The following is a 12,836-nucleotide window of genomic DNA, read 5'->3' as shown; positions in this document are numbered from 1 at the left end:
TGTGGTCATATCTGGTTACATTCTGAAACTTCTGCTATAAACAAGAAGCTGCTCCGCATCATCCCTCAGTGCTGGACTCTGAATGCTGCTGATGCACAATGTTGTAACAGAGATCTGTCACGCGTCAACCCCCAGGAAGCAGCGTGACTACTGACGACTATTATATCATATGTCCCCAGTGCCCCCAGAGAGGACACCAATGTGAGGCACCCTTTGCCCTGGTCATGAGTTATCACCACATATTATCCTCAGAGAATTTGCACTGTGTTATCTGTGGTGTTACATAGGACTGCAGGTAACACTACTACATTATCTGTACTCAGAGAGTTATCACTGTGTTATATGTGGTGTTACATAGGACTGCAGGTAACATCTACTACATTATCTGTACTCAGAGAGTTATCACTGTGTTATCTGTGTTATCTGTGGTGTTACATAGGACTGCAGGAAACATCTACTACATTATCTGTACTCAGAGAGTTATCACTGTGTTATCTGTGGTGTTACATAGGACTGCAGGTAACACTACTACATTATCTGTAATCAGAGAGCTATCACTGTGTTATCTGTGGTGTTACATAGGACTGCAGGTAACACTATTACATTATCTGTAATCAGAGAGCTATCACTGTGTTATCTGTGGTGTTACATAGGACTGCAGGTAACATCTACTACATTATCTGTACTCAGAGTGTTATCACTGTGTTATTACATAGGACTGCAGGTAACATCTACTACATTATCTTTATTCAGAGAGTTATCACTGTGTGATCTGTGGTGTTACATAGGACTGCAGGTAACATCTACTATATTATCTGTACTCAGAGTTATCACTGTGTTATCTAGTGTTACATAGGACTGCAGGTAACTACTACATTATCTGTAATCAGAGAGATATCACTGTGTTATCTGTGGTGTTACATAGGACTGCAGGTAACACTACTACATTATCTGTAATCAGAGAGCTATCACTGTGTTATCTGTGGTGTTACATAGGACTGCAAGTAGCATGTACTACATTATCTGTACTCAGAGTTATCACTGTGTTATATGTGGTGTTACATAGGACTGCAGGTAACACTACTACATTATCTGTAATCAGAGAGCTATCACTGTGTTATCTGTGGTGTTACATAGGACTGCAAGTAGCATGTACTACATTATCTGTACTCAGAGAGTTATCACTGTGTTATATGTGGTGTTACATAGGACTGCAGGTAACACTACTACATTATCTGTACTCAGAGAGATATCACTGTGTTATCTATAGTGTTACATAGGACTGCAGGTAACATCTGCTACATTATCTGTACTCAGAGAGCTATCACTGTGTTATCTGTGGTGTTACACAGGACTGCAAGTAGCATGTACTACATTATCTGTACTCAGAGTTATCACTGTGTTATATGTGGTGTTACATAGGACTGCAGGTAACATCAACTACATTATCTGTACTCAGAGAGATCACTGTGTTATCTGTGGTGTTACATAGGACTGTAGGTAAAACTACTACATTATCTGTACTCAGAGTTAGCACTGTGTTATCTGTGGTGTTACATAGGACTGCGGGTAACATCTACTACATTATCTGTACTCAGAGAGTTATCAATGTGTTATCTGTGGTGTTACATAGGACTGCAGGTAACATCTACTACATTATCTGTACTCAGAGAGTTATCACTGTGTTATCTGTGGTGTTACATAGGACTGCAGGTAACACTACTACATTATCTGTACTCAGAGAGTTATCACTGTGTTATCTGTGGTGTTACATAGGACTGCAGGTAACATCAACTACATTATCTGTACTCAGAGAGATATCACTGTGTTATCTGTGGTGTTACATAGGACTGTAGGTAAAACTACTACATTATCTGTACTCAGAGAGTTATCACTGTGTTATTTGTGGTGTTACATAGGACTGCCGGTAACATGAACTACCCAGATAATGATTAGCAATTATTGCTGCAACCCAAAAAAGTAAGTAGCAAGTACAGCTCTGCTACACCTATATACCCCTCTGAACCTAGTTGATATTGGGAGTTGTATCAGATGTGAGGAGTTATTTCTGTTCTGATTCACTGTATCTCCTGGAGCAGATCCTGCAGTGATGATGAATAATTCTGACATTGTTCACAGCGCTCTGCGTTACAGCCGACACTACACCATTGCTTCACTTTCTTGAGATCCTGTAGTGGTTTATTTTCTCTATTTTCCCAGCAGGTCACAAATCAGAGCACCGAGGAGAGTAAACTGGGCCTGACCGATGCCTTTCTAAATAAACCTGATACAAGTGAACCCGTGTCCTTGGCAAAGTTCATCAGAGGTACGGCAACTCCTAAATACCCCACAATGCAGCCCTGGTATTAAAGGTAGTCTCTATTAACCCCTGGGAGGCTGGGCTCATTTGGGCCTGTGTAAAAGTGAGTGACATGAGGATCATTTATGGAAGTTATGTAATTCTTATTCTAATAATTCAAGATTTTCAAAAGAAAAAGCAAAACTGTTGTTTGTTGAGTAACAAACAAGAGCGGAAAACTTAAAATGGTTCATTAATTTCCCAAAATTTTCTTCTCCTTTTCAAATCCTCATCTCCTGACACTTCCAGTAGCCCAACACCTTCCTATTCCCTATACCTATCCATGTGCCACAACCTTCCCCTTTTCTTTACGAAAACCTTTTTTCTTTTCCTTTTCTCTCTTTTCCATTTCCTCCTCATGTTTAATTTCCTTTTCCTTCCATTTTCGTATTCCTCTCCTTTTCCTCAGCCCCTTTGAAGCCCTCCTTCTTCCCTTCCCCCACTCCTTCACTTTCCTTTCCTTATCCATTTCCCTTTTCCTTCGCCTTCTTTCCTTTCACATTCTATTTCCCATCCCATACCCTTCCTCTTCTCCAACATTTTCCTTTTACCCTTTCCTTTAAATTCCCTTTTCTCTACTGTTTTGCCTTCCCTTTCCATTTCCCTTTTCCTTTTCCTCTTTTCGCTTTCAAATTTCATTGCCCTTCCCATACCCTTCCTCTCCTCTCACCCTTTCTCTAACCCATTCCTTTTTCCCTTTCCTTGAAATTCCTTTTTTCTCTTCTGCTTTTGCCTTGGGGTTCCTTTCCTCTTTCATTTCCATTTTCCCTTTCCTTCCCCTCCTTTCCATTTCACATTCCATTCCCATTCCCATACCCTTCCTCTTCTCTCACCCTTTGCCTAACCCTCTTATTTTCCCCTTTCCTTTAAATTCCCTTTCCTCTTCTGTTTTCCCTTTTCTTTTCCTCCTCTTCCGTTTCCCTTCTCCTTCCCCTTGTTTCACCTTTCCATTCCAGTCACCTTCTCCCTCCCTTTTCCCATCTATTTTTTTTATCCTTACCCCTTTCCTTTTTCCTATTCCTTTCATTTTCCTTCTTTTTCTGCCTTCTCTTCCCTCCTTTTTCTTCATTTTTGCTTTTATTTTATTTACTATCCTCATTTCCTTCCTATCCTTTACCCTTCTCTTTCCATTACCCTTCCCATTTCCCTACCACTTGCTCCTTTCCTTTGAATGTCCTTCCTCTTCTGGAGGAGGGTCACATAATTTTGATAGAAGGTGTTTGGGTAAATGCTCCCCCATCCAGATTTTAAATTACAGATAAATATATATAAGGAGTTTTCCACCCACTACTTCCGCCATGATGGGTCGTGGTTTGCCGGATTTAACATTATTAATGGTCAGTCATATCTGGCATGTGAAGTCGGCCAGCAATATCCTCCGACTCCCATTGCTCTTTCCTTCCTCTTCCTGGTTTCTAGAAGTTATTGCCTAAAGGGGCGCTCCGGCTCCTAGAGTTAAAGTCAAAATGACTGAAAATGTTTAAAAAAAATCATTCTTATACTCTATACTTATCTTTGAAATGTGGAGCTTGCTCCTGCACAGCCGAACACCCACAGTTTCCGGTACCGATCCAGCACTTCATCTATCAATGATTATTTATTGTTATTCTTTTTTATTTATTAACTTTTGTATTTATTTTTATTTCATATTTTGCAATTGTTTGAAATGTCATTGATCTTGTATTTATGTGTCTTTATTTACATTATGTTGAGAATGTGTTTTTATTTTTGTAGTTATTTCTTTTCTATTGTATCTTAATTTACTTTGTAGAGTTTTTTTATTTTGTAATCATTTATATAAATGTATTTTTTGTGTATTATATTGAAGCCTTTTATTGGACATTTATTGTATGCGCAGTATGTTGTAGTTCATTTTTATTCACTTTGAATTTATTTTTTATTGGGTATTTATGTTCATTATTTATGTATATTGTAGTCATTTATTTTGAGGTCATTTATATTAATTTTTTTTTTTATTTTGACCTCATTCTTTGTGTTTTTATTGTATATATTTTGTAGTTACTTTTTTGTTTCTTTATAGTTGTTCTTCATTATTTCTTGATGTGCTCAGTTTTTATATTCTCTATAATGTGGTTTCTGTGGTGACATTTCTGTCTCAGGAGCTGAATTCTCCAGTGGAGATGTCGGGTGTCCTTGTAGTTTTTACGTTACTTTTTCACAAGTGGAGCGTTTTTTTGATCTTGACACTTCAGACTCGCAGGGGAAAGTCATGTGAATCCCTGAGGAATCATCACACTTTTAAAGGTTTATCCTGAGTCTTGTGCCTCAATGGACCCTTCTTCTAAATACAGAAAATTTTGTCTTCTTTCTGAATCCCCCTGAGGACTCTATAACACAGACCTGTGAATTTTCACACGTTTCCAATATCTGCATCTGGGCTGCATATGACCTATAAGAAAACTGAATTATAATGTGAAAAGTAATGAATATGCATGCAGCATTTGTTTAGCTAAAGGCACCGAGCGCATCTCAGATATTATGGGGCATGGCAGGTATTTTTTTTTTTAATATACTCAATGTTATCCTGCCTTTCACAGGTACTGAATGACATATAAATCTACATTCTTATGCAAAATTATATTCTGACTTTGCTCTTTCTACTTTACTGGTTTACATATGTCAGTTTTCACTGTCGTTTTTGCATTCTATTCGTGAACCAGAAGGCTCAGGATGAACAGAGCCATATGCATTTGTTTGGTTAAACTCAACATCATTCATAGACCATTCATCTTTGCATATGGACTAATTTACTCTGGTACACATAGGAAAAATCACCCAACCTATTCTCCGATTAACCCCAACCAACTACCAGTCATATACACTGGGTGAGTCACCAATTTTTCACCTAGAGAAATCAGAAACTCATAAAAGCAATTCACGGGTACATTATAATGGACGATCCCACTTCAAATAACCTACCAGCTTGTTGAGTCAGTCACCCCTATTCTGTATTGTATCAGAGGGTCCAGAGGTTTGGAAATCCCGACCAGCACCAAGAGGTTTAGGAGCTTTGCTGAGCGGAATGGCCTCTTAATTGTGGGAATCATTATAGGTTTTGACACATGGACCCGATCTCTGTAATCTTCTAACAAGTCTCTATGATATGTGAGTAACCGGAAATTAAACAGCACCCCTAGTGGTGGTTTTCAGTAGCACAATATAGAAAAACTCATCCTGGGGACAGTACAAAACCAGTATTGGACACCTGATAGGACGCCTTGTGTGCTCAGGTCTTTGGTAATAGAGTTTGATTGGCAGTTTCACTTATATTTGTGAGTACCATGCAGAATATGATGTATATCATTGGCGTCTTTATTAAATATTATTCTTTTTTCTTTCAGTATTTCCAAAAGTTTTACTCAAGACGCTGAAAAATCCAGTCTATATTTTGGTGGTTTTGGCTCAAGCCAATCTATCCGCCATGATATGTGGACTGGTGACATTTATGGGCAAATTTCTGGAGAGACAGTTCTCAATCACGGCGTCCTTGGCTAATTTAATGATAGGTAGGTGACCCCATTGTTTGCTTTAAATCTAAACTAGTGATAGGTCACGTGACGCTGTCACTCCCTTAATGTCATGGTTCATAGACCTTTACCAAGGAAGAAATCTCACATGACTCACAGACCGGCTCCTCCAGAGAGACGCTTTATAACCTGTCTTTCTGTGGCTAATTGATGGAGGTCCTGAGTTATGCAGATGCCAATTGCAACATATTAGGAAAAAAATAATTATTTCTCGACTTTAAATATATCAAAATAAATCCCTCCATCAATGTTCTGTCTCTTGCAATAGGTATCTATTTATTAAATCTTTTTTGAAAAAAAGGCATCCAGGCGCCTCTTGAACTTTTTCAACGAGTCAACCATCACAATATCCAGTGCAGAGAGTTCCATAGAGTGACTGCTCTTACAATAGAGGCTCCATAGTGTGACTGCTCTTACAGTAGAGGTTCCATAGTGTGACTGCTCTTACAGTAGAGGTTCCATAGTGTGACTGTTCTTACAGTAGAGGTTCCATAGTGTGACTGATCTTACAGTAGAGGTTCCATAGTGTGACAGCTCTTACAGTAGAGGATCCATAGTGTTACTGCTCTTACAGTAGAGGTTCCATAGTGTGACTGCTCTTACAGTAGAGGGTTCTATAGTGTGACTGCTCTTACAGTAGAGAGTTCCATAGTGTGACTGATCTTTGATGCATCCCATGTTTTTATTTGCCTTGGCAGCAGCTGCCTGGCACTGGTTGCTACAGTTAAGTATACTGTCCACAAAATCCCTAAGTCTCTTTTAGTGGCAGATTTACCCAGTGTTTTACTATTTAATGTAGAATTGTAGAATTTGTTTCCTGGGTACCAGTGCACAACTTTACATTTATCTACGTTAAACTTCATTTAATTATATTTTAAACAGATTTCAATTGACTGTGGTACCCAAACTAAGGCCCAATCAGGATGGAAAAAATGCTAGAAGTGTGGCTATAAATGACATGTCATGAGTGTAAGAGCATAAAATAGATCAAAATATTTATACAACTTCAACTTAATAATATTACATCATCACAAAAGGATGTCATCTATGTAACGTTACCTGGTGAATGGAGTTCTGACATTCTTAGATTAATACTAAGCGAAGACAGACCCTGAGGAACCCTTTTTAATGATATTCAGGTCAAGTTTTGCCAATCACCATCTAACGGGGCAGAATAACCATTTAGACCCAATTCATTAAAGAGGACCCAGAGTCCTCCACCCCATAAACCGTACCTTGTACAGGGGGGGGGGGGGTCACAGTTATTTTTATATTATTCAGCACATCAAAACATTAACTTTCAAGGGAACAATGGGATCTGTATAAATCTGTATGCAAATGGCTCCCCTTAGAGGTGAATATTATTGTGTGGATATGTCCTGTGGATATGTCATAAATGTCCTTCAAAGAAAAATCCCTATAAATGCTATTGACTGCGGCATTTAACTAGTTAAAGGGGTTTGCCATAAAACACATGTATCCCCTTTCCACAGGATAGGGGCTAAGTGTGGGATCGCTGTGTGTCCGACTGCTGGGACCCCCATCGATAAGGAGAACAGGGGACCCAACGTCACCCAAAGTGCTTCATTAGAAGCCTGGACTTTCGGGTTCTATGTCCGGCTTATCTGTTCCGCAGCTTCCTAGAAATCAATGCAGAGCCGCTCGCGCATGCGCAGAAAATCCCATTCATCTCTATGAAGCTGCCGGACACAGATTACGGAAGTCAAAGCTTCTCATGCAGCACTCTTGGTGACTTTCGGTACCCGTTCTCCTTATCACAGGGGGTCGGACCCTCAGCGATCACAAATGGATCCCTATCCACGGATAGGGGAGACATGTGTTTTATGGCACAACACTTTTAAACGGTCGGGAACAGCGAAATTGCTGTTCCTGGCCGTTAGAGCAGCGTGTCAGCTGTAAAATACAGTTGACACCTGCAGTGTATGGAGTGGGCTCAGCGCACTCCATATATCAACCCCCACTCCCGCTCCATTATGTGCCGGGACATCATGGGTCAGGAAAGGGTTAAGTAATGAAGCGGTCCAAGTCCCTTCACTGCAGACTATAAGACAAAGGGACTTTTTAGCAAGATTTATTCTTACTAAAAATTTTCGTCTTATAGTCCAAAAAATACGGTACTTAAAAAAAAATGGTCTCTAATATAATTACTATCTACATTTTTTGTCGAAACCCCTGCTCCAGTGCAGTAATTCGTCAGCAGTGACAATACAACATCTCCTGTGGCAGCATCGACCAAGCACTCGGGGCTGAGGTGACCCTCGCCACATTGATACTTCATCCCTTAGGCTGTAACATGTCATGGTAGCGGGGACGTTACTGTGGACGCATCGTCGTATCCAAGTTGTCCCGCCAGAGCATGGAAGACCAGATGAAAAACTCTTTTAAATGAAAACGAAGCATGGAAGAACATAGTAAATGTCAATAAAGTGGGTGGTAAAAGGTATATGACCATTATTGACCCTTGGAGGGCATATGGACATCCTAAACGGGGTCCCTTTTAGGGCATATGGACATCATAGAGATAGAGGTTGCCCACCACTCATGAACCACCTCTATGTGCCACACTCTAAGAGCGTTTTCCACTCTGGCGAACCACCCCAGAACTAGAGCAGTTTTTTCTTCTGTGACTCCCTTATATCCTATGTATATTAACCTCTTATTTTAGAGGACCCCCCTCTCTACAAAGACACCAGGAAGGGCTTCCACACTCCATTGTGTACAATCCTCTCAATAAACAGAGTATTTAATAGGTTTTGTTTTTGTTTTTTTACAATTGAGTCTTATGATCTTTTTCCCCAGGATCCGTGAACATCCCAGGAGCAATGGCCGGCATAGTTTTAGGTGGATTTATCATGAAGCGCTTCCAATTATCCCAGAGGCAGTGTGGAGCGATGTGCGTCATTGGATTGTTATGTTGTGTTTTAATTGCGCTTCCTCTGCTCTTTTTGGGATGCTCAACACAACAGTTTGCAAGTCCACACGCTGACCCTCATCTGAGGTAAAAAAAACAAAAGTTGTTCTCTCATATTCCCTACAAGTACTGTCGGCTTACATCACAAGAAGTATGTTTTCCCAGCTTCTTCCAGCCCCAGGAAAAAAAAGTTAAAAAAAATATATAAAAATAAAAAAGCAATAAAAAAATCTAAAACATAAAAACAAAATTTAAAAAAGTTAAAAAAAATGTTGTAAAAGTAAAACATAAAAAAGCAATAAAATATAAAAAAGGAAAACAAAACAAAAATAAGTAAAAACAAAAAAGCCTGTGAAATAATAAAAAGTTTTTTTTAAACCCCTATTCCAACCCACCAGCACCGCCAAAGAATATCCTCTGTGACATTTACGCATTTTATATGGACATCATGAGTTGATTTTTTTTATATAAAATTAAGTCGTCTTGTTCAACTAATAACATTAAATTCCAAAATGAAAAAGAAGGAAATAGTAAAATAATAACATTCTGTCTTCCTGCAGCCACCACTAGGGGGAAAGCTTAAAAACTTCCTGTACACTGTGTGCAGGAAGCGCCTCCTAGTGGTGGATACAGTCTATATGAGGAGGTTTGGAGCTCTGTATCAGTAAAACGGAGCTCTGACTGCTATAAAGTTATACTAAGAAATTAATCCGCACAGAATTTTAAATCTAAAAGAAACAATATTTCTTTTATTTTACTGAATTACGTCATGTCACCTACTCTAGTCACATCCAGAGCTGCATCGACCATTCTGCAGGCTTCTTCTTAACTCTGCTTGTTCAGTGTCTATAATAATGATATAGTCTGCAGATGTAATTGTCAACGCAAGGCTAATGATTCCAAGTCACAACCCGCACCACTGTCAATGCAGCTCCGGAGAATAAGACATGATCTAGCTCAGTATTAATTACCTTATATACACTGTAGATTTAACCATTTCACAGCTTGACATCACTACATTTACACTGCACCTGACCACTTGGGATATATATATATATTTATTTATTTTCAGTGTTGGACTCTGGCACAATGTAACTGAGTGCAGCAGCAAATGTGGCTGCTCCAAATCTGCTTTCAACCCAATCTGCGGTGCGGACGGCATAGAGTATATCTCTCCATGCTACGCGGGGTGCGAAGACGTCAACTTTGATTACCAGGAGAATAAAGTACTGGTGAGTATCGGTCCTGGAAACGATCCTTATCATTCAAATGTACCAGGATCTCTAAGAATGCGGGATCTTCAGAGCTGTGCTCTCAGCCAATCAGATGTATCCCCCTATTGTTTCCTCTTTCCTATTCTAGGATAACTGTAGGACAGGTGAATACAATCTATTGTTCTCTGTTATCAGACATGTCAGGCTGGGGAGAGGATGACTGTAGGACAGGTGAATACAATCTATTGTTCTCTGTTATCAGACATGTCAGGCTGGGGAGAGGATGACTGTAGGACAGGTGAATACAATATATTGTTCTCTGTTATTAGACATGTCAGGCTGGAGGGGTGACTGTAGGACAGGTGAATATAATCTATTGTTCTCTGTTATCAGACATGTCAGGATGGGGGGAGGATGACTGTAGGACAGGTGAATACAATCTATTGTTCTCTGTTATCAGACATGTCAGGCTGGAGGAGGATGACTGTAGGACAGGTGAATACAATCTATTGTTCTCTGTTATCAGACATGTCAGGCTGGAGGAGGATGACTGTAGGACAGGTGAATACAATAGGGTTGACTGTAGGACAGGTGAATACAATCTATTGTTCTCTGTTATCAGACATGTCAGGCTGGGGAGAGGATGACTGTAGGACAGGTAAATACAATCTATTGTTCTCTGTTATCAGACATGTCAGGCTGGGGGAGGATGACTGTAGGACAGGTGAATACAATCTATTGTTCTCTGTTATCAGACATGTCAGGCTGGGGGAGGATGACTGTAGGACAGGTGTATACAATCTATTGTTCTCTGTTATCAGACATGTCAGGCTGGAGGAGGATGACTGTAGGACAGGTGAATACAATAGGGGTGACTGTAGGACAGGTGAATACAATCTATTGTTCTCTGTTATCAGACATGGCAGGCTGGGGGAGGATGACTGTAGGACAGGTGAATACAATCTATTGTTCTCTGTTATCAGACATGTCAGGCTGTAGGAGGAGGATGACTGTAGGACAGGTGAATACAATCTATTGTTCTCTGTTATCAGACATGTCAGGCTGTAGGAGGAGGATGACTGTAGGACAGGTGAATACAATCTATTGTTCTCTGTTATCAGACATGTCAGGCTGGGGGGATGATGACTGTAGGACAGGTGAATACAATCTATTGTTCTCTGTTATTAGACATGTCAGGCTGGAGGAGGATGACTGTAGGACAGGTGAATACAATATATTGTTCTCTGTTATTAGACATGTCAGGCTGGAGGGGTGACTGTAGGACAGGTGAATATAATCTATTGTTCTCTGTTATCAGACATGTCAGGCTGGAGGAGGATGACTGTAGGACAGGTGAATACAATCTATTGTTCTCTGTTATCAGACATGTCAGGCTGGAGGAGGATGACTGTAGGACAGGTGAATACAATAGGGTTGACTGTAGGACAGGTGAATACAATCTATTCTCTGTTATCAGTCATGTCAGGCTGGGGGAGGATGACTGTAGGACAGGTGAATACAATCTATTGTTCTCTGTTATCAGACATGTCAGGCTGGGGAGAGGATGACTGTAGGACAGGTGAATACAATCTATTGTTCTCTGTTATCAGACATGTCAGGCTGGGGGAGGATGACTGTAGGACAGGTGAATACAATCTATTGTTCTCTGTTATCAGACATGTCAGGCTGGGGGAGGATGACTGTAGGACAGGTGTATACAATCTATTGTTCTCTGTTATCAGACATGTCAGGCTGGAGGAGGATGACTGTAGGACAGGTGAATACAATAGGGGTGACTGTAGGACAGGTGAATACAATCTATTGTTCTCTGTTATCAGACATGGCAGGCTGGGGGAGGATGACTGTAGGACAGGTGAATACAATCTATTGTTCTCTGTTATCAGACATGTCAGGCTGTAGGAGGAGGATGACTGTAGGACAGGTGAATACAATCTATTGTTCTCTGTTATCAGACATGTCAGGCTGGAGGAGGATGACTGAAGGACAGGTGAATACAATATATTGTTCTCTGTTATTAGACATGTCAGGCTGGAGGGGTGACTGTAGGACAGGTGAATATAATCTATTGTTCTCTGTTATCAGACATGTCAGGATGGGGGGAGGATGACTGTAGGACAGGTGAATACAATCTATTGTTCTCTGTTATCAGACATGTCAGGCTGGAGGAGGATGACTGTAGGACAGGTGAATACAATCTATTGTTCTCTGTTATCAGACATGTCAGGCTGGAGGAGGATGACTGTAGGACAGGTGAATACAATAGGGTTGACTGTAGGACAGGTGAATACAATCTATTGTTCTCTGTTATCAGTCATGTCAGGCTGGGGGAGGATGACTGTAGGACAGGTGAATACAATCTATTGTTCTCTGTTATCAGACATGTCAGGCTGTAGGAGGAGGATGACTGTAGGACAGGTGAATACAATCTATTGTTCTCTGTTATCAGACATGTCAGGCTGTAGGAGGAGGATGACTGTAGGACAGGTGAATACAATCTATTGTTCTCTGTTATCAGTCATGTCAGGCTGGGGGAGGATGACTGTAGGACAGGTGAATACAATCTATTGTTCTCTGTTATCAGACATGTCAGGCTGTAGGAGGAGGATGACTGTAGGACAGGTGAATACAATCTATTGTTCTCTGTTATCAGACATGTCAGGCTGTAGGAGGAGGATGACTGTAGGACAGGTGAATACAATCTATTGTTCTCTGTTATCAGACATGTCAGGCTGGGGGGATGATGACTGTAGGACAGGTGAATA

At 40.4% G+C, this 12,836-nt stretch overlaps 1 protein-coding gene across 5 annotated transcripts in view; it reads left to right on the top strand.

Moving 5' to 3' along the window:
* Positions 1 to 12,836, top strand: part of SLCO2B1 (solute carrier organic anion transporter family member 2B1) — a 117,402-nt gene that overhangs the window by 71,086 nt on the left and 33,480 nt on the right. For 3 of the 5 annotated variants that reach the window (XM_075851299.1, XM_075851301.1, XM_075851298.1), the window contains exons 9-12: positions 2,221 to 2,326; positions 5,722 to 5,886; positions 8,728 to 8,926; positions 9,912 to 10,071. In XM_075851299.1, coding sequence (XP_075707414.1) covers positions 2,221 to 2,326; positions 5,722 to 5,886; positions 8,728 to 8,926; positions 9,912 to 10,071 — 630 coding nt within the window. The remainder of the gene's footprint in view (positions 1 to 2,220; positions 2,327 to 5,721; positions 5,887 to 8,727; positions 8,927 to 9,911; positions 10,072 to 12,836) is intronic. The other 2 variants (XM_075851303.1, XM_075851300.1) reach the window with 1 other exon arrangement.

The sequence above is a fragment of the Rhinoderma darwinii genome, chromosome 2, assembly GCF_050947455.1.
Source record: "Rhinoderma darwinii isolate aRhiDar2 chromosome 2, aRhiDar2.hap1, whole genome shotgun sequence".
Classification (NCBI taxonomy): domain Eukaryota; kingdom Metazoa; phylum Chordata; class Amphibia; order Anura; family Rhinodermatidae; genus Rhinoderma; species Rhinoderma darwinii.
This window is presented reverse-complemented; position numbering and strand designations above follow the sequence as displayed.